The sequence below is a fragment of the Tetrao urogallus genome, assembly GCF_951394365.1.
Source record: "Tetrao urogallus genome assembly, chromosome: 20".
In the NCBI taxonomy this organism is placed as follows: domain Eukaryota; kingdom Metazoa; phylum Chordata; class Aves; order Galliformes; family Phasianidae; genus Tetrao; species Tetrao urogallus.
In genome coordinates, this window is record NC_136833.1 from 8,984,111 (window position 1) to 9,004,835 (window position 20,725).

The window sequence follows — 20,725 nt, forward strand, 5'->3', positions numbered from 1 at the left end:
GAGCCATCAGAAGCACTTTCCCCTCATCCCGGTGGTTCTTGCCCATTTTGCTCATTCTGACCCCGGCACCCAGGGCAGTCGCATCCCATCGCGCTGCATCTCAGTTGTTTGTGTCCCTACTTTGTGCTCAGCCCCTGTAGATGGCAGAGGGGGGTGTTTTTTGGAAGGGGGAGAACCTTATATTTTTCTATTTTATATAGATATGGAAATGATAGTAAACTTCAGTGAGAGTCCACCCTGGTCGCAGAGCTCCAAGTGCCAATTCAGCAAAAGGCTTTAATGGTGCGGTTAAATGTAAGCCTGCTCTTATGTCTGTAGCTGTTAGTGAAGTGGTTTGGCACGTGCAGCAGTGTGCTCTGAGCTGGGGCTGTGCAGGGGCTCTGTTTTTCCTTGGGCAGAAGAATTGAGCTCGGGTTGGTATCACCTATTAATAAGGCGGGGAGTATCCAGGCAGTACTTGTGCAGTGCAACGGAGCTCATCATTTTTCTATATATGAGCAATTAAGCTGCACCAGGAGGCCTATGTCTTTATATCATCACCTAATGACTGTGCAAAAGTATTCAGGGGAAGGAGAGGGAAAAAAAATCACATCCATATTTAATTGGCAAAGTTATCACCTTCACTTCAGAGCCCCAATTTGCGGCGCTCTTGGCCTGTTTCCAAGTCAGATCTATTTCCCCAGACTGGGAAGTGAGTCCAACGTCCTTATATTGTACTTCTGCAACAAAATGCCATTTCAAAGATCAGGGACGCTCTCGCTGCTGCTGTAAGTAACAGAAAGTCTCTGTTCTTTGCAGCCAACAGGGGTACCTTTGAGCTGATGGGCTGCTTTCGTTTTTGTAAGGAAATCATGGGTGTTATTCTTATTACCCAGCCCCAGCTTGCCTGTCAGGTTGCATTTCTCATTGCACTAAAACAAAAAGCCATCTGGAGCACCTCTCACTGCTGTTGGGGTTGCTGGGCTGCAGCACCTCTGCTCCATTGCTCCCAAAGTCTCTTCCTGCTTAACTCTCCAGCCCATAGCTTCCATCTACGTACCCCACGCTCCCAGTTCCCCTCTGCCCTGTTCAGCTCTCAATGTCTCTGTGCCCAGTCCTGCTTTTGCTGGGCAGTGAGGAGCAGCACAGGCTGCTGCCCTCCATTCGGCATCGGAGCCGTCTGCTGCCGTTTCAGGTGACTCTGTCTGTTCAGACAGCTCATTTACACACTTGGTGGTGTTCTGTGACCCCTGTCCTTCTGTGGTTCCACTGCAGCTGTCTGTCTGGGTGCAGCCCTGCTCTGCTCATTGCAGGGCTTCTCCTTCTCCGCCTGTATTGTGCAAGATGGGGAAAGGAGAAGAGTGAGAAGGAGGAATATCAACACCTTCCATCTGCTAAAGCCTGGTAACTGGCCTTTGACACTTCTGTGCCACTTCATCTTCACAAAGCCCCAGCTCTCTGAAGATTAATTGATGTAGGCCACTCAACCCATTTTCAAATCTCTTTCAGTTACCATTTAAAACCTTCTGATTTATTTTTTTTGATAAAGTCACCGAGGCTTTTTATGGATTCTCAAACGATTGTCCAGCTTGACAAATTGGATTCTTAAAGCCGATCCTTTAAAGAAAAGGATGTGGTTTGACAAGACAAGAAGCAGCTCATCTCGGAGACGGGGGGATAAACACACAAAGGAAGGCCCCGCTCCACAACAGCCATTGTGCTGTGATCTGCCTGAGATGGGGGGGCCTGGGGGGCTCGGATGGACGCATGGATGGGAGCAGCGGGTGTTGGCTGTGTCCCAGCCCTGTGGTCCAGCAGTGCTGCTCCTGAGGGTGATGGCGGATAGGTTTTATTGCTGATGCGCCCGTTGTGCTGTGCTGCCTCAGAATGACCAGCTTGGGGCTGCGGAACGGCAGTGATTTTTGCTCTGTGCCAGCCCAGGGGTGACCCTGTGGCATCTGTTCCCAGACCTGCTGCCCACCCCTCGTTGGTGCTTGCAAATGCCCAGGGATGAAACCTGTCTGTGGAAATGTTGCTGAGGCTGCTGTGTTGCTGAGAGCTGGGAACTGTCATTAAGGATATTAATGTGGTTTCTTAACGAGTGCTTTGCTGCTCTTCTGCTGTGGGTTGAGCTTGGCACGGCCTGGAGGCAGCTGGGCTGGGAGCGAGGGGGTCTCCCAGCGAGGGCTCTCCTGGTTCTGGGGGCACCCAGCTATTGATAAACCCACGTGGGGACTTCAGTGGGTGCTGGGGTCCCCACCCCATAGTGCCACAGCTGGGAGCTGGAGCACTGAGCCCTCCCAGGCCAGACGAGATGTGATCAGCTTCTGTTTAAGTAATATTTTAATTGCTGGCTTCTGCTTTCCATTTCTTAACTGACTGCCTTCACTTTGGAAATCTCACCCCAGCAGCTGCTCTGAGTAACGCACTGTAACTCCTACCTGCTCTCTGTGCTGTGTGACTCCAGGTGATACTTTACATCTTATTATGATTATTTATTATGATGTCCGGCTTAGTTCTGTAGCAGAGGGAGATCATTAACCTCTCCTGCAGTAAAGAGAGCTTTCTATGTTGTTTTCAAAGCCATTAAAGCTTTGAAAACTCCTCTGATTTTTTTTTTTTTTTTTTTTAAGCTAAAAAACCTACAGAGCTGCAGAATAAAATGCTGACACAGGTCGGCTGCTGTAGAAGGAGCACAGACCCTCCTGCTGTGTCCTATTGAATCACAGCCGGAGCTCAGGATCAGGGAAGGAGCGATGTGCTTGCTGTAGAGCACGGCTCGGGCTCTGGGGACCTGGCTGGGGGATGCTGAGCCCTGGCTCTGCGCTGAGTTTTCGTGCTGCCATGGTGCTGTGGGTGCTTGGAGATGGGCTCACGTGGGGCATGCCTGGCTGGGAGCCCCATTTACCATCACCTTCACTCCTTTGTTAGTGTCAGATTGGGCCGTGGGGAACCAACGTGTCGTGGTTGTGGCACCAGCCCAGATCCTGCTCCTCTGCACCCAGATCTCTGTGATGGGCTGTTCCCTGTAGCCACAGGATGCCCAAATGCTGTGGCTGGTGGCAGTGAAGCCCGTGTAGATGTCCCTGCTTTTGGAAGTGCGTTGCACTGACCATATGGCTGGGGAATTGCACGGCTGCGTTGGTGATGGGATGATAATGAGTGCTAACTCTATCCAGCCTGTCTGTACCCCGCAAAGGCAAGAAAGCACTGTTCATTAAGCTCTCGTTAAAGTGTCACCGTAAGGAGAAAAAGCATCTCTATACAAAAATGGCTGCCATTCCTTCCCCATCACTTCCCTCGGGCAAACAAACCCCCTCCAGCATTGGTGGCCGCTGCCTGTGTCTCTCTGGGTCACCGAGGCAGCACATGGGAGCTGAGTGAGCCCTCGGGTGCTGCAGGTGTGTGCTGTGTGGTTTGTGCAGCAGCAGGAGGGAGTGGGAGCTGCAGGAGGAAAGTAGGGCAGCAGCACGGTGTGTCGGTGCAGCGGGATGGCCGGGCAGCAGCCGTGCAGCTGCGGCACTTTGTCAGTGTCAGGCGGTGACAAACGACACCGGAGAAAGTCACAGGGCTGCGGTGCTTCTGCAGCTGTGACACCTCTGGAAACAAGGCAGGTATTGGTGCTGCGCCTCAGGTCTGGAGTCGGCCTTAATTAATCACGGGAACAAGGTCTGTCCTTGCTGCTGCCGCTGCTCTCCTTCCTTGGTGGGGACGAGGAGTGCGGTGCAGGCAGTGCTGGGTGGGGAGCATGGTTGCCTTTGTGTCAGGGCAGTCGGGGGGAAGCTGGTTATTGCTGTAGTGGTACTTATGGTTGTACCAATTCAGTGCTCTGAAATGCAAACAGGAGCAGTGTGTTCATAACCCAACCTCGAGGGGGGAAGGAAACCCTCACCACTGTTACAGGGAGAAACCACTTCTCCACCTCCCCTTATCTGGTTGTTCTGCGAAGGCTTTGCTCAATTTTGTGTAATTAAAAAGCTTGAAAGGAGCTTGTTTCCTATATGGAGGAGAAGCACAGCGTATGGTACTGGCAGAGCTGTTCACACATACGAATGTTTTTATATTTACTAAAATGAAGTCGAGGTGTGACACTTGAAACTGTGGCTGTTGTGGTGAGGGCCCAGCAGTGCCAGGGCCACGTGCTTGAAGCACGCTGCAGCTCCATGCCCTAACCAGAGCCAGGCCGTGCCTCTCTGTGCCTTCTTAATCTCACTCAGTTCACTGCTTACTCCATATGACTGAAACAGAACAGAAGTAGGACGTGGTGTGCTCTGCGAAGCTGCAGTGGTGGAAATAATTTCAGTGATGGTGTTATTAATGAATGTTAGAAGCAGGGAATGGCCACCAGGCTCATGTACCTGGTGCTCACACAGGCTGCGCTCAGCTGTGTCCATCTGCTGCCTGCACCCTCACTGCTATCGCCTGCCTGAGAGCTCGGTGCCGCTTTAGAGAACTGCAGAATTGTTCAGGTTGGAAAAGACTTCCAAGGTCCCCAACCCATCCCTCAGTGCCACATCCCCACAGATCTGGAACGCCTCCGGGGATGGGACCCCTTCATTCCAATTCCGATTGGGTAATTCCAATCCCTGACTGCTCTTTCCTGTTCTCCACTTACCCCTTCCTGGCATGGCCTCACGCTGTGCCCCTGGCCATGCAGATCCCCACCCCCGGGGCACTGCTGCAGTGTGTGGGCACACAGTGCTGGTCTGAGGGAAATGCAAATCCAGGGCAATCACCTGGAGCAGCAGCAAAGCAAGAGGTGATGAAACCCAATCAGTTAATAACACTTCATGGCAGCAAAAGATTTGCAGATGATCTTTGTTTGTTTGTTTTTCCTGTCCTTGTCTTAACTATTCCTCTGGAGTTCTCCAGGAAGAAATCTCATGTCCATGAGCCCAAAGGTTTCCAGGCCCCCGATGCCAGCTGGGTCTTGGCATGATGGTGATGGGTCAGTGGTTGGACTCACTGATCTTAGTGGTCATCTTCTTTAACGACTGTAGGACGCTGGGCACGGCGGTGCTGCACGTGGCAGTGAGGGACGGTGGCAGGTTCCTGAGCTGGCATGGAAATGATATAATTGCACTTTGCAAGCAGTAACTGCATAATTTTAGTTGCTCAGCGTGTTGCTTCTTAAGACATCTTTCCCCTTTCTGCGCTAATTTGCATTGCACGGCAGGGTTCGTCGTGTGGAGCCAACACTGCTGCTGGGTGCAGGTCCTTGGCCGGGCTCGGGGGTCAGCTCAGATCCTGCGTGCGCCCTTGGGAGGTGCGTGGCACTGAGGGGGCTTCTGCCACAACGCCCCTGAAAGCCGGAGCCCTGCGTTGTTCGGCTGTGGATTGCTGTCCCTGGGGGGGGGGGCAGCTGCAGCCCCGGCCCCGCGGTGCTCAGCAGGCTGTGCCGGCCGCTCGGCGGGCGCTGAGCTGCAGCCAGAACTGATCTCACTTAAGGCTTTGCAAAGCCGCGGATAATGCACTGCGAGAGTGAACAACTGGGATGAAAAATAATTGCACTCCTATTTTTCTCCAGCTTTTCTTATCAATGACTTTATCACCTCTGGTTTTATTTTACACCTTATTTAGACTTTACTGTAATCCCAGCTATTTCACCATTGACACCTCTTTAATACCTTGTCTAACACCTCTGACACCTCTGGCTAATGCCCAGGCCCTTCTGCAGCACCGAGCAGCTCCAGAAGCGACAGAAAAGAGCTGAAATGGAGAGAGAAAAATTATTTACTGCTCCCTCTCTGTGAATAATGGGCTGTGAGGAGGGAGGGCAGGGGGTGAGCCCCCCCAGCCACTGAACTCACCCCACATCGGTCTGTAAGGGGCACTCAGGGCTGCTGGGAGATGTGCAGCAAGTGTTAGGCAGAGAGAAGAGGCAAGGATTTATTGTTGGAGAGAAGCTGCAAACGGTAAAGGCTTGGTGAGTTGAAGCAAATTAATTCCCCTCACTTAGGCACCCTGTGCTGAGCCCAGCTCTATGCACAGCCCTTGGCCTCGCGCTCCCTGCAGGAGCCAGCCCTTGTGCGCTGCCAGTTGTCCACGTGCCACCTCCCGCTGCCCACGTCCCATCACCCAGAGGTAACAGCGCTGTGGGTTTTGGTTTTTCTCCCCCCTAATCTTTGAACCTAAAGGCTATTGCTACATTACCTAGATTTAACTACTCATTACACAAACTGTATCTCTAAAGTGAGGGATATGGCAGCTTTATTATAAGTTTATTTCATGCTAATTCAAGCAAATAAATTTGCTCCAGCTGTGGAGCAAAGGAGATTAATAACCTCGAAGATCACTCTGCTGCTTTGATGAGTTTCTTGAACAGAGTAGAGTACATTGAGGAAGAGCAACTAGATTAGTCCAAAAACCCCTTTAATTATTAGTGACACTGTGCAAACTGCTTCATATGAGTGGAATACCAACTACTTAACTCCTGACCTTATTATTCAAATAAACACTTCTCATTATAGCAACATGACTTGCTCGTCAACACCTCCCATCAGCTGCCTGGTGTTGGGTCTGAATGTCCCCGCTGTGTCAGCAGGGAGCATACTGCCCTTGTTAGGAGCACAATGGCCTTAAGGGTGCCGGCGCTCGGGGGGGCGATGGGTGCAGGCAGTGCTGTGTGCTGCATGGAGGGCTGCGCTTTGCTGGGATGGGCTGAGCGTTCCTGTTCTTACCCTGCCTTCCTTGGAGGTGGTCTGGCAGTGCGTCACCCTTAGCTGCTGTCCTCCACCCCAGTGCGTGGAGCAGACCCTGAGTGCGATGGGCGCCGCTCTGCTGCTCTGGGACCTGGCCCTGCCCTTGGTGCCTCGCTGCCATAAGGCAGCCCTTCTGTTCTATGTAGAGCAAGCAGAAATGATGTGTTAAATACAGCCCGGGCTGCAGCTCTGAATCAAATCAATTCTTTTTTGATTCCCTGAGCTTTTGAATGTTCAGCCCTGCTGAAGAATTGTTAGCAGAAGAATGGGGCTGAAGGAGCAATCCTTGCGTATCGCTATTGACTCAATTATTTTGCCTCTTGATTTTCTATGAAGCGGCCGCAATGCCGTGCCGATATGCTGATTGCTAATGGCTCAGCATTGTTAGTGCTGGCTCCCAGCGGAATGCCTTCATCTCTGCGCTCCCCAAGGGCAGCATCTGGGACCGCGTCTTATTGTGAGTGATGCAAACTGCGGCACGCAGAGGGATGTGTGGAGGGGCAGAGATGGGCGCTGTGCTGCTGACCTTCCTCTGCTTGAGATTCCCGGTGCTGCTGTGCACAGGTTGATGTGGCAGAAGGAGGAGAGGGTGCACTTGTGGTGTCACCATCGTCACTACTGGCAGTGCTGGAGTCCGAGAGCCCCTGCATTACTGGGACCAAGCCGGGGGTCCAAGTTAATGGGGCTGCAGGGGACAGAACAGGGCAGCCACAGCTCCATCCGGATTTGCTCTTTTGTGATAAAAGAAGTATTTCCCACCTATAGAAGGTGCTGAGATAATGGAAACAAGTGCTTTGGATCTCTGGATAAAAAGGGCAGAGGAGGAAAAAAACACTGCCTGGCTTTGATGATGCAAAGCCCTGTGCAAGTCCTGTGTGTTTCTATTAGTGGCTCAAACGCACCCCAGGCAAAAGACAAAAAGAGAGAGACAGATATACGCTTTCTCGTGCCTGCTATTCTTGCTGGTGTTTACATTGTGTATCAGGAGCCTCTGCGTTTGGGAGAGGAGGATTGGAATGGGACTGGGACCCATGGAACAGTGTGAGGCCTTGAGCACTGCCCCCTGTGCATGGGGACACCTGGGACAGCTGGGGAGGGAGCCAGGAGCTCCGGGGGAAGAGCAGCTTTCTATTTCAGTAACACTCGAAAACAGCTTCGGTGCATCACTGTCAGGGGAGGGAAGAAAAAGCCCAAAATCAATATGAAATGATGATTTCAATTGGAGCCATTTTCAAAGCTGTCAGGAGCTGCGAGTGAAGTGCAGTAACTGGAAAGGAAAAACACTTATTCAGACTCCTTTTGGAAAACAGAGCCCTCACCATGCTGCTCCTGAGCAGAGCAGTTCTCCAGTCCCATCCGGTGCTGCTCTGCTCCCAGGGATGGGGCTGTGGGAGCTGGGGCAGCTGTGGCACCGCTGCACAGCAGATCTGGGGGGGATCTGAGCCACCCTTCGTGTGATGCCTCAAGTGCTGGCTCTGTAATGCCATCTCCCCACAGCTGGCTCAGGGCGGGGGTCGCTTGGTTAATGCACGTCTCCATCTTCATTGCCTTTTTAACTCGTTTTTAATCAGTAATTATTATTGAGCAGGAGCGACACGCAGGCTTCTCTCACCCGCTCCCCAGGCGAGTGCCAGCCAATATGTCACAGCAATTAGTGCCTGGTCGCAATGGGACACGGGATGGCCATTGCCACCCTCCCACTCTGGCTCCTGGATGTTGGATCCTCCATTTACCAGCTCAGGTCCAACCCCGGCACACTTGCAATTAACTGCTCATGTCTTATGGTATGTAGTGAATGTGGGATGCTGGGGGGATCTGGGGCTTTGTCCATGGACGCACAGTCACAGCCCTCCTGGGGCACTGCTGTCGTGCGCCCAGATGCCCAGCGGAACAAATGGGCTTTAAAACTGCCCCATTGTGTTATTCCTTATTAATAACGGGGCGGCCCTTGTAAATAGCCATGAAGGGAAGCGCTTAAGCTCATAATTAATAAGTGCTGGATTGGCTTCTGCTGCTGAGCCGCAGCCTGCAGGGAGCGGCGGTGGCGGGGATCCCAAATCCAGGATCCCATCCCCAGGGGGTTCCAGCTCCAGGGTCTCAACTCGAGGATCCCATCTTTGGAGACTCCCAGCTCCAGGTCCCTGTGGCTGGGCAGTGGAGGCTGGGGGCACTGAGAGCTCAGAGCACGACTGACTTACAGACCCTGCACTGAGGCTCAGCCATAAACGCTTTATACCAGGAGTAGAGGGACGCAAATCATGTTTATGTCCCTTGTTCTCTTTATCGGGACACTGATTTGACAGAGAAGGGAAAATTTCGCTTATTTTACAACTCTGCTTTTAGCTGCAAATTGATTTCAATAGCTGGGAGGCGAACACAAAATCTTATTTTGTCGTTGGTGTAGAAATGTACATTTTGACGCAGACCCTGTTGTGTAGAAGCAGTGGAGCTCTGGGCATCACCCCCCCCTCCCACCCACCCTGCACTCATCGTTCAGAGATGTCTGCTGAACGATGGTGACGTGGCTGCTCTCCCCGTCCCGCCCCCACCCCACACACTGCAGCCCCCTCCCCCCCTTCGCTCCCAGCCCAGATCCGAGCGCTCCCTGCCCCCTCTGCCAGCCCCAAACGACAGGGACAAGGAGATCTGTTCAAAACAGTTTATTGTATTTTTTTTGTCAGACAAACACATTGATTTCTGGACCACAGTAGAGGATGGAAACCTTTCACAAACTTATTTATTTGAAAATACAAATATAAAATTATACTTTCCACATCTGTGATGTGAGAGACCCCCATCCACATAGTATTTTACAACAGGGCTTCAGAAAGCCATACACAGAGACCTGAAAGATGCTTGATATATATAGATACATATATATATGTATATATATAAAAAAAAAGTCACTACCAAAGTTCTCATCAGTTCATACTAAAGTATAAAAGGAAGGGCTAGGCTCGCCACTGTGCCATAGTATATTTAGGTACATTTATGACCACCTGAAACGCTTCGACTCGCACTCTAGCACTGATGGAGTTCGGACCTCGCACGACAGAACGACGCAGGTTTGCTCCCCGCTGCAGCGACACACAGACCGGCGGCGCTCGCTCTGCGCGGCACTCGGCGCATCCCGCTGGGCCCCGCAGCGCTGCCTCCAGCCGCCCGGCTCGGCGGAGCTGCACCGCGGCGCACCTTTACTCTCTCCAACTACTTATTTTTTTTATTATTATTTTTTTTTGGTAATTTTATTACAGTATTAAAGTATTGCTTAGCTTACAGAATCTCCTCACGTAGTGTTCACACACAGAAATGGGTTCGACTTCGATTCTGTACGTATGAAACTCTACAGTGTACGCGCAGACCCCGGGCCCGCGGTGTGTCTTCGATGCATCCCGTCTTACACTGATCGACCCTCAGTTTTCTGTCGGAACTATTTTGCTTAAAAAACAAACCAAAACAAACACTAAAAAAAAACCAACAAACAGAATTCAAAAAATTCCACCCGAGAGACATTTCCATAGCGTAAAAGACAGCTACGAGTTAGTGTTCTGTTTGTTTTTGTAAACAGTTTCGTATGCAATATCATACGTAACCATGGCTGGCCTTCAGAGAAATGGAGGAAACGCTATTGCTTTATTCGGGGTTAGGCTGCGCTGAGCGGCAGAGCGGAACGCGGCGGTGGTGCAGCACGAGCCCTCATTCGCACCCACGATGGAAACAGCGTCGGAGGATTCGGAGCAGGGAGGGGGAAAAGAAACGCGAACACCTTTCAGGTCATACCAACAGCTACCCAATGGTTGACTACTCTAGCGAGATGTGTGACATTCACCAGCTGAATGAATGCTGCTGTACAATGGGAAAAGAAAATACAGCAAGAGAGCCATGCTACCTTAAAGTCCAAGCTACAAATTCAACTTAGAATGAACACCGATGAGTGTAAGAAACGAAAAAAGGGACAGATCAGGCTTCGCTGTAAGTGAGCCCATCGCAAACGACTTCTTATGTTTTAGTGGGGAGGGGAACTGAACTGCTGGGGTTCTGCAGCTCCTGCTGCGCTCAGCCCCGGCCCACGGCTGCTCTGTGGGAGCTGGGGGCAGGCGGCCGCCAGGCGCTGCGCTGCGCTGGAAGCGAGGCGTGCTGAGCCGCTGCGCCAGCAAGGGCACAGAACCCCCGGGTGAGGGAACGAGGGAACAAAACCCCTTGGGAATGGACTCCGAGGTGAGCGGGGACCAACGGACCCTCAGCATGGGGAGCCACATCGAGACGTACCGGGTTCCAAGACATTTGTGCTATGGGCCACTGGGACTTCTCAAAAGGTATATAAACATCTAAAACATATTCACACAGATTAGCAATTTCTTCTGAGCATTCTTAAAAAAATATGTTTTTTTTTCTCTTAGTAAAATCGTTTTAATATACCGTGCCTCCCTCTTTTAAAAAATAAATTAAAAAAATCCAGTTTTGCATATCTAGCGTTAGCATTTAAGGTAGTATGGCACGTCCCCTCTCAAAGGGTGGGGATCTACAAAATGCCGTAAGAGTTTGCCAGCATTTTTAACATCGTGAGACCTTTGGTTAGTTGAAACCGCATCAGATCAGCAAAGGAAAAGAACAACAACAACAGAAAGAAAAATAATAGAAGAGGAAAGGAAGGAAAAGAAAACAAATGAGGAAAACCTTCCCAAAATTATTAGCAAGTTTTTTTTTTTTTCTTAAATAAGAGAAAGTTCTATCCTTACTGGTCCTAAATCTGAATAACTACATCTAAATTTTTAACCTTAATTACGATACACCTACCAATATGTACTAGAAGAGGAAGAGAGGAGGGGAAGATTCACTACACTAGCATCAGGACAGCACTCTTACAAGATAGCCATTTTATACACTATTAACATACAACAATGATCAACAAAGAATATTCTATGAGGTGACAGGGAATGGAGAGGAAAACCAACCGGTAGTACAGTACATCATCAACATTGACAAAATAGCCATAAAAAATCCCCTGACTGTACACTGAACCTCAGGGAATTTGGTTTGTTGCTTTTTTTTTTTTTTTTCATTTTTTTTTTTTAAAGAATGGTTTCATTTATGTATCACTTGATCAAGTCTCAATATTTAAAAAGCGTCCAGCATCTTGCTTAAACCTGGTTGTTCGGAAATAAGAAAGAAAACCAACCGAAAACATTACACAAAAAAGCATGATTCTGTTCTCAAAAATAAGGAAAAACCCAAGGTTTTCTCCTTCTGGTTCGCAGTACGGTGCCTCACTTCCATTGCAGATGCCTTCTCTACCTTGTCTACTGAACGGCTACGTTATTCTACTCGTTAGTAAAATTTACAAAAATAGGAGTGCAGCAGCTCTTTTAACAAATGTCGCATTCAGTGTCTTATACTGGCTGTACCTAAAGTACCAAATTTATAAACGTAACAATTTAAAAAAATATTAATAAAACTCGTCAATATTACGTTAAAAAAAGAAGAAATATATCCACACTACAGTATGTTCTTAATGCCACCTACCGTGTTGTACTTCTAGTTGCTGTTGCAGGCCTATTTACCAATATTAAAAAAATTAAATTAAAAAATATCCTTCATAAGTTTCCTCCCCCAACAGAGGACCATATATATAACAGCCAAATATTAAACATGTGCAAATAGGAAACTGTCAGTTTTTCCCCTACCAGTCACAGTGCAATGATGTTTTATACTTTTATTTTTTTTTTCTTTTTTTTTTTTTTAAATTCTGTTTACAACTACAATAAATTAAAATCTTCCATTGCTTCTAGGGTGAAACTTGTAGCACTGAGGTATTCCCAAAAAAAAAAAAAAAAAAAAAAAAAAAACCAGACAAACCAAAGTCGCTTTCCTAATTTGTTAATAACACAGAAAGTGATGGATAACAAAGGTACCCATGCGAGCTCTGCGCCGCTCCGCCTGCGCTGGGAGCAGCAACGCGGAGCAGCTGTGTGCTTCGAACCTTAAATGCGATAAATAGGAAAACCGGAGCTTCTTTTTCAGTCTTGGGAAAAGCAGTTTTTAAATTAAAAAGACAACGAGGCTGTCACGGGGAAGCTGCGCACGGATGAGCAACAGGCAGAGCGCGGGGCGCAGCGCGCCGACGGGGCAGCGCCAACCCGGGCAGTTGGCCTCGAGGCCACACCTGCGCTGTGTCTTCTGTTTAATAGAGAAACTGCCTTAGACTGACTCCATCACAAAAATAGTTTGTATTTCTCTTTCTTAATAGTTTATATGTACGTAATGGAATCGTATTTACAGTGTTTGGTTGTGTTTCTTTTTTTTTTTTTTTTTTTTTTTTTTTTGTTTGTTTGTTTTTTTCAGAATTCACGATTTCAAAAAACCTTATATCACCTCTTTCAACAAAAAAAAAGCACTTATAGAAAAAGGACGCCCAAAAGTCTGTCGTCCCTGCCTTATTGCCGAAAATAGAACCGGGTGAACGAAGACGGCACAAACAAAAGGAGGGGGGACGACCCGCGTGCTCCGCAGCCCCACGTCCTGCAATGACAGCAACTACAGAGACCGGGGGACACGGGGGGGAGGAGGGAAACAAAAGAAAACCTTAATATAAACAGCTAGGCTATGGTTAGGCTCCTACGAGATACACAAAGAATTAGGTCTACGTGGCTACAAGACTATGTCAAAACGCTACCAAAAAATGTGGGTCGAGTAGGTTTAAAAAGGGGGGGAAACCCTTTGAGAAAATAAAACGAACGAGAAATGGATTTTATATACATACTTTTAAAAGCTGTTGTTTTTATAGTACAGCAGATTCATGAGATGATGAGAGAGATTTTTTTAAACAGCCCAAGTCCGTCGAGTGCCACCTCCAGTTCGTTTGCTGTTGGTGAAGATGTAGTGCTGAAGTCTGACGATGTCACCTCACCGTGGGACCGCTCAGAAACTTCGCCCCGTTTTGCCCGGACATCCAGAGAGACTCTGCGAGGAGAGGAGCACACAGGACAGGGGAAGGGTCAGCTGGGGCTGTGCAAGTAGACCGCGCCTTCAGGGACGTGAGGTGGCCAGCTTTTCCCCAAGGGAACAACGTCCTCCTGGGCGCTCTGCCGCACTCCAGGGCTACGTTCTAAGGGGAGGCGCAACGCCTGGCGCTGCGGCTGCTGCCCGCATTGAACGCTGTGTGCAGCCAGCAGGGCGATGAGCAGCGGGGGCTGCAGGCGGCCCTGGGCCACCCCGACTGCCCCAAGCGCTGCACGGCGCGAGGGATGCGCGCCCCGGGATCTTCAGACCTGGTGGCCCTGGAAGAGTTAATAGCAAGGCTCATTTCCTCCTCTCGAAATCTATTTTCATTAGTAACGAGCAACAGTAAAAGCACTCTCTGTTTTTAAGTCATTAATGGCTTGAGTTTTAATACTGGCCGGTAAATGATGGTTATAGTTTGATGTGCTGTGGTAAGTGTAAAATGATTACAATATATTAATCTGATGAACACTGCCCTCACTGCAGCGTTATTAGTTTGAATTACGATGTTCTGCTCAAACCTCCCACGTGCTCAGGCTGGCGGCCCACAGAACACGATGAATCTGACAAATCAGCCCGAGAACACACAGGATACGTGCAGCCACTAACGGGGACTGAAGCAGGAGCGCATGGGCACCTCTTTCCTTTCCCACAACATAGCGCGTGGTGGACCAAATCCGTCCATCAAAGACTTTCAGATAATCTTGTGTATATAGGGAGATGAAGAATAAATAGCAAACCCCTTTTTTTTGCCAGTAGTTACCTATACGTTTATCTTTACACAGCTTAAAGCCCCTGAATGTGTTCCACAGGTCCCATCCCCAGCCTGCCTCCAGCCCTGATTGCACACTGAGGTAGGGCAGTGCTGGGCTAAAGGCTAAGAAAGAAATGAAAGATGTCACATCGCATCTGTCTGCCTGGATCACGAGCTCTAACGGTGAATCCATGCACTCAGTGCGTACACCTTTCCGTTTCCATTGACTGACTTTCCTAATCTATGCTGCTCTCAGTGTAAGAATATTTGTTTGCTAAGATGGATATGCCAAAGGCCAAAAAATAACGAAAAAATTAAACATTTAATTAACTTGAGCTTAGTTCAAAGGGTAGGAAACTGGCAGCGATCCAAGGACGCATTACTTAGGTAATGTCTTTAATTTAATTTGCTTAGCTTTAATTTTTTTAAAATCTTGATAACTGCTCTGTGGTTACAACGTTATCTTCTAGCTGTGATATCTGGTACAGCCCTTGATTAAGCATGATGGTTTCTCTCTAATGAAGCAGTGGAGCTCATCTGTTTTTAGCTGGGTGCATTCGTAGCCAATCTCTACCCCCGACAACGATGCTGGCACTTGGCTGTTCCCCCAAAGGGCTTTGGGGATCACTGTTTATTTCTGCGGGGTTTTGAAGTCTCCAAATTAGTGTGCTAAGTGCACTGGGCCCGAGCTCCCGATCTGCCTTCCAGTTTCCAACCCATGAAATTGATTTAAATAAAATGAATCACAGAAAAGAATGATTAAAGGCCAAGGAAAGACAGAATGGAGATTAACAAAAAATGGTTCTCTTAAAGTAAATATAAGGGAAATGGCAGTTTAGCACGAAGTACAAATGGTATATACTGTAATACCTCCAAGTGAGATGGCAACCAACCATGTGTAACGTTTCAATGGTATCCATTTGTAAAAGCCGTTGCAATCAAAGGTCCCTAAAATTGTACAATTGTTAAGTTCATCAGTGTTCTATACATGGGAACAGATGATTATTAATTTTTGGCAAGAAATTATCAAAGGACTTGAAAGACTGTGTTGTCAGCATGAATATGGAATATGTATTTCCAAAAGCTGTTCTGGTCATTAATGACTCCGTGTGCTGAACTCTACAGGGTCCTTTCCAAGACCTTCTTGTTCCCTCAGATACAAAAACAAACTCTGGGTTTTCCCTTTTTTGTTTCTAAACCAGGTTAGTAAATGGAGTGTGTTAAATAAAGATATAGGTAAAAAGGGCTCCTGAGCCTTTGCAGTTACTGGAGTGCACCCAGTATGAAGGGCATCCCCTTAACTAAGAGGCTGCCAATCTGAAAATCCAATCCTAACTGGCCTTTGAAGAAGTCTTAGTGCAGACAGATCACGACTGCACGGCCTTTATCGTGCATCTCACTGCTTGAAAGATTGAGATGTCACCGAGGTTAAACCACCCAAATTTTCCAAAACAAGTAAGTCTTCAGGTGGAAACTGGAAAGGGGGCCTCAGAAGGGGTAAGTCCGAATTGGTGTAGCCTTCTCTCAGCAGAATAATCATACTCTGTGTTCTGTACACAAACTGATCCAAAGAAGCTGCCACGTCCTCTGTGTGGCCACGTGCACAGCAGGACCAGAGTGGACTGCAGAGCATGAGGGCCCTCGTGGAGGCAGCGGCTGCTGTGGCTCTTTGGGTGCTGGCTGTTCATGCAGTACAAACAGCACCACTGCAGGAACTTTGTCTGCTCTGTGCTCCCGCTCCCCCAGCTCATCCCATGTGGTCAAAGAACAGAACTGTCATTTTAGTTTGGAAAACCTCAGGGGAGTTCTCTGTACTTTGACATGTTTATTTTATGAGAGGAAAAGATTTCTCAGCATTTTATGGAAAAAGGGAAAACAGTGTAGGTTGCTGGTTTTCTGTTTTGGAGACTGACAGCCACTAAAGCGGTTTAACCACATTCATGCTAACACACACAGGTAAAACAGTGCAATCTGAAAAACAGCATGCAGCTTTGTTAAGCAAATTTCCATCGCCCGTAATTAGTGAGCCTGCAGAACCATGCAGCATGACAGAAATACGTTTCCAATGACTTGACAACACAACAGCAGTGACTTAGTTGTGACCTGCACGTTTTAAGGACCGTTAGCAACCCCCTAAGCTGCCTCAAGGTGCCCCGATGAGGCGGCGCCCACCTCTCATGCCCACATCCTCTGCTGCACACCGATGCTGGTAAGGCAGGGGCTGGAAGCTCCAAGCCCCCATGACTCTGTGCCACTGCTGGGACACGGGCAGGCCTGGTGTCCCGGGAACCCTTCTCCTCCTCTGGGTGGGAGGAGAGGCCAGGCACACTGCCTGCAAGCAGCACACCGGCCTCAACGGGCCGTTCCACTGATGGGAAGCCCATCTAGACAAGCAGAAGCTTGTATCTGTTAAATAGGGCCGTTCAAAACACGCCACATTGGTGCAGCTAAGGCTCAGACAACTGTTTCCAGTCTGCACTGCAACTCCAGCGGCTCTGGGACAGCAGAGTGCAGGGCTGCGGGAAACCTCAGCACCTGCAGAGAGTTGTGCCCAGCGCTGGAGGCTACAGGAGCCGTGCACAAAGCAGCCCGTCGTTCCGTCATCGAAAAAGACACCAAACCCCATCGCGTCCCCTCCCGGCACGCGGTACTCACGGCGATCCCGTGGCTGAAGCCGGAGCCCGGCTGTGGGCTGGCAGCACTTATGTAGTTGCCGACGCCGGAGTCCTGGCTGGCCGTGCCGTACAGGTCTGCGACGGGCCCAGGGCTGTTGGCCCCAGGGAAGCCTCCGGGCCGGGCTGGGTTGGAGCCTGCCGGGGAAGCGGGTGCGCCAAAATTCGGTTGAGCACTGTAGCTATTCAAGACTGGTGTGCAGAGAATAAAGCTGGGTATGAGGCCAGACGCCGGGCATGCACCGTTATCACAAAGCCAAACACCAGAATAAACAGCCTAGGCCCAACTTCTAACACTTAACCAAGGCCATGCGATAGGAGAGCAAGTACTGAATAATAGTCAGCCCGTACTACTACGAAGCTTAGAGCTCCAAAATATATATATGAATATATATAAAAAAAAAAGAACGATCATTCAACACACTACTGCAACCAGAGACTGTAGGTGCTCATTTTTACCAAATTATCACAAAATATAATAGATATTTTTCAACATCTGACTTGATGCTCATGCAGTAGTAACAAGTTCTCTAGGTCTGGGCACGCCGAGACAGCATTCACATCCCATGCAAACTACAAAGGAACTAGTTTGAGACTACACATTGTGGTAATATTGATATTAAAATGTTGACAGCAAGTAACTTCAATCGCATCTAGTAAAATCATTTTGGATCCATTTGATACTTTGGAAAAAAAACCTGCCCTTTTAGATTGGTAAGCTGTAGAAACAGCTCAATAGTTAATTTGTTTTTTTTTTTAATGGTATGGAATGGAACGGTTTGGGTTTATTTTTTAGGTATGACCAAGGAGAGTATTGTTTTATTTAATTTGCCTTTCTTTAGATTTGGAGATCGAAGACCTACCTTCATCTCCAAAACCACGTTGGGGGGACATCAACCAAAATTAAACAAATAAATAAAGATTCAAAGCAAAAAAAGAATTCCAGAGGGTGTATGGCAACTCACCTCCTAATGTGGAAGTAAATTTTATTTTTTTCCTCCCTTCACTTTTTTTTTTTTTTTTTTTTTTTTTTTGAGACAGAAAAACAATGTAAACAAGAATGATACTGAAGAACAGATTTAGATATTAAAGCATGTTAGATGATCAGGCTTCTGCCATTCCTCACTGTTGTTCTTGGATGTGAAGTTTATGAGTAAGAGGACTTAATGTGAAAGAAAAGTCAGCGGCAGGGAGAGCGGATGGGGATGGCGCTGGAAGCGGGAGAGTCCTGCAACACGACCTGCCAACACGGCCCTGCTGACACAGCACTGCCAACGGAGCACTGCCTACATGCTGCTGCTGACCTGGCACCGCAGCCTGACTGACCACACTCTCGCAGCTCAGTCCTGGACACCAAAATGGCCCTTAAGGATGCCCTGAATGCAGGCTCTGACCAGCCACAACGACCACACGGCCACAGCATCACCACAACCTCCCTGGAGCTGTGCAACGGGCACCGCTGGCAACTCACATCACCTCTGTGCTCAGCCTGCACCACGACTCCCTCAGCCTCCTCCTCCAACTGCAGCTCCCTGCCTACCTCCGCCGTGCACCTGAAGAGCTTACAGACAGCCTGCAGTAAGCCCTGCCACCAGCCTGCAGGTCAACACAGCAGGGTTTATCGGGGACAAACAGCACTGCAGGGCAAGTCCCGCCTGCCCCGCAGGAGCGGCCCACAGCAAGGCTCCCGAGAGGCAAACTGGGCTGCAGACTGACTGCAAACTGCAGCAGCACACAGCAGTGAGAAATTGGGGCAACGCGCCGTGCTGCTGTGGTTCCATGACCGTCCCCACCGCGCTGACGGCACGCGTTCCTCAACCCAAAGGATTAACCAGTCAAAAACACGGCAACCGTTGGCTCTGCAATGACAGGGAAGTAAATGTTGCAAAGTAAATGGTTTTATGTGGCTGTAAAGTGGTAGCAGGGGAAAGTAAGTAGGTCATCTAAGCCGGCAAGTTAAAAGTAATAAGGCATGAGAGAGTAAACAGATTATTTTGGAATTCACTGGCAAACAAAGTACCATTTTTATTATTAAAGATTAAATGTCAAGATAGCATTTGGCCTTCTCACTCGTGAAGAAAAATATCCAGCTGAGATGTTCAAAAGCCCTTTATTACTATAAGCCAGTGCTTTTTTCCTCTCCTTTTCTTCCTTCTGGTTGAACAAAATGGATGTGGGTGTTTCAGCCCCGTGCAGCGCTCTGCAGGCAGGCCGTGCCCTGCGCCTGGCGGGGACATGGGGAACGTTCACAGAATCACAGAATGGCCAAGGTTGGAAGGGGCCTCAAGGATCAGGAATCTCCAACCCCCTGCCACATGCAGGGCCACCAACCCCCCCATTTAATACCAGCCCAGGCTGCCCAGGGTCCCATCCAATCTGGCCTTAACGTTCTTTAACACGTCCTTCAGAGATGGAGGGTGCTAAAGCACAGAGCATGAGTACAGCTGCAGACAGCCATGGCATGAGGCACAAGGGGTGAGCAGGGCTCTGCATGGAGCCCACGTGCTGCCCCCAGCCCTGCAGTGTGGCCCTGCGCCTTGCACAGCTGCCTTCCTGCAGCGTGTGGCTTGCTGGGAAAAAGTGCAAATCGCACCAATAAGAAGACATGGTCCCCAAATCACACAGCTCTCATCTAGAGGTGCATGGAGCATTTCATTAAAAATCAAAGTTGAGGTGCAAGGCCATATTCATCTCTGATGCAGCCCACTGATGGCAATGGCATGTCGGGGCTGGCACGAACACGCCTGTAGAATGCCTCAACATTTAATTTTGAGATACAGTGATCAAATATTACACCATTTCAAAATGGCATTGAGCAGAGGTTGGGCTGGCAGTGGGGCACCCAGCAGCAGCTATGTGACACAAAGGCTGCCCTTGCTTTGCACCACAGCAAGTGGGACTCATGCACTGCAGCCAGCCCCAGTGAGATGCATGGAGTAAGGCTGCTGGGGTGCTGCGAGTCGAATGTCCTACGAATGAACACCTCTGTGGCCTCTGCAGCTGCAGGATGAGGAGCTGAGCCAGCCCCTGAACCAAGTGCGAGTGGGGCAGCGGATCAGACGCGCACACACACACACACACACTGCAGCACCTCTGCATCATTAAGCCACAGTTACGAGTCCATGCACAGATAATAAGAAGATGTACTCAGCCTGTCCCAAAATCTTACTGAAAGCAAGCCGAGCAGCGAGGAGCCAGAAAGAGATGCTCCATCCCCCAAAGCAGCCCAGCCCCAGCCATTTACAGCTCTAAGAAATTCAGGAATACCAGCTTGCATACGTGCGGAAGGAGTTGGCAGCTGTTTATTCAACATCCTTCTGATTGTAGGTATGCAACGTAAGAAAAAGGCAATTTTCTATCTCCTGAGCATCAATTTGGTACTACATCCTGATGATCACAGAAGTGGCTGCAGACAAACGTGTGACACAAAAGCACGCCCTCCGCTCCGCTCGCACAGCTCCGTGGGCGCGGGGTGCCCAGGCAGCACTTTGTGCACCGCCTGCTAACAGCTGTTTGCAGAACTTCACAGAAAGGGTTGGAAGCTTTTACAGAGCTGACACTTTGCTCCAGACCCGATAAATGAAAGAGAAAAGCTCTCATAATTACCAGGAGACTAAACA

The 20,725-nt window shown here is 49.1% G+C and overlaps 1 protein-coding gene across 1 annotated transcript in view; it reads right to left on the reverse strand.

The window, feature by feature from the left end:
- Positions 1–15,339: 15,339 nt before the first annotated feature.
- The window catches only part of MSI2 (musashi RNA binding protein 2), a gene marked incomplete at both ends in the record, with an annotated part of 188,644 nt that continues 183,258 nt past the window's right edge, over positions 15,340–20,725 (reverse strand). Inside the window, 2 exon segments of the mRNA XM_079544972.1 lie at positions 15,340–15,381; positions 17,089–17,243. Coding sequence (XP_079401098.1) covers positions 15,340–15,381; positions 17,089–17,243 — 197 coding nt within the window.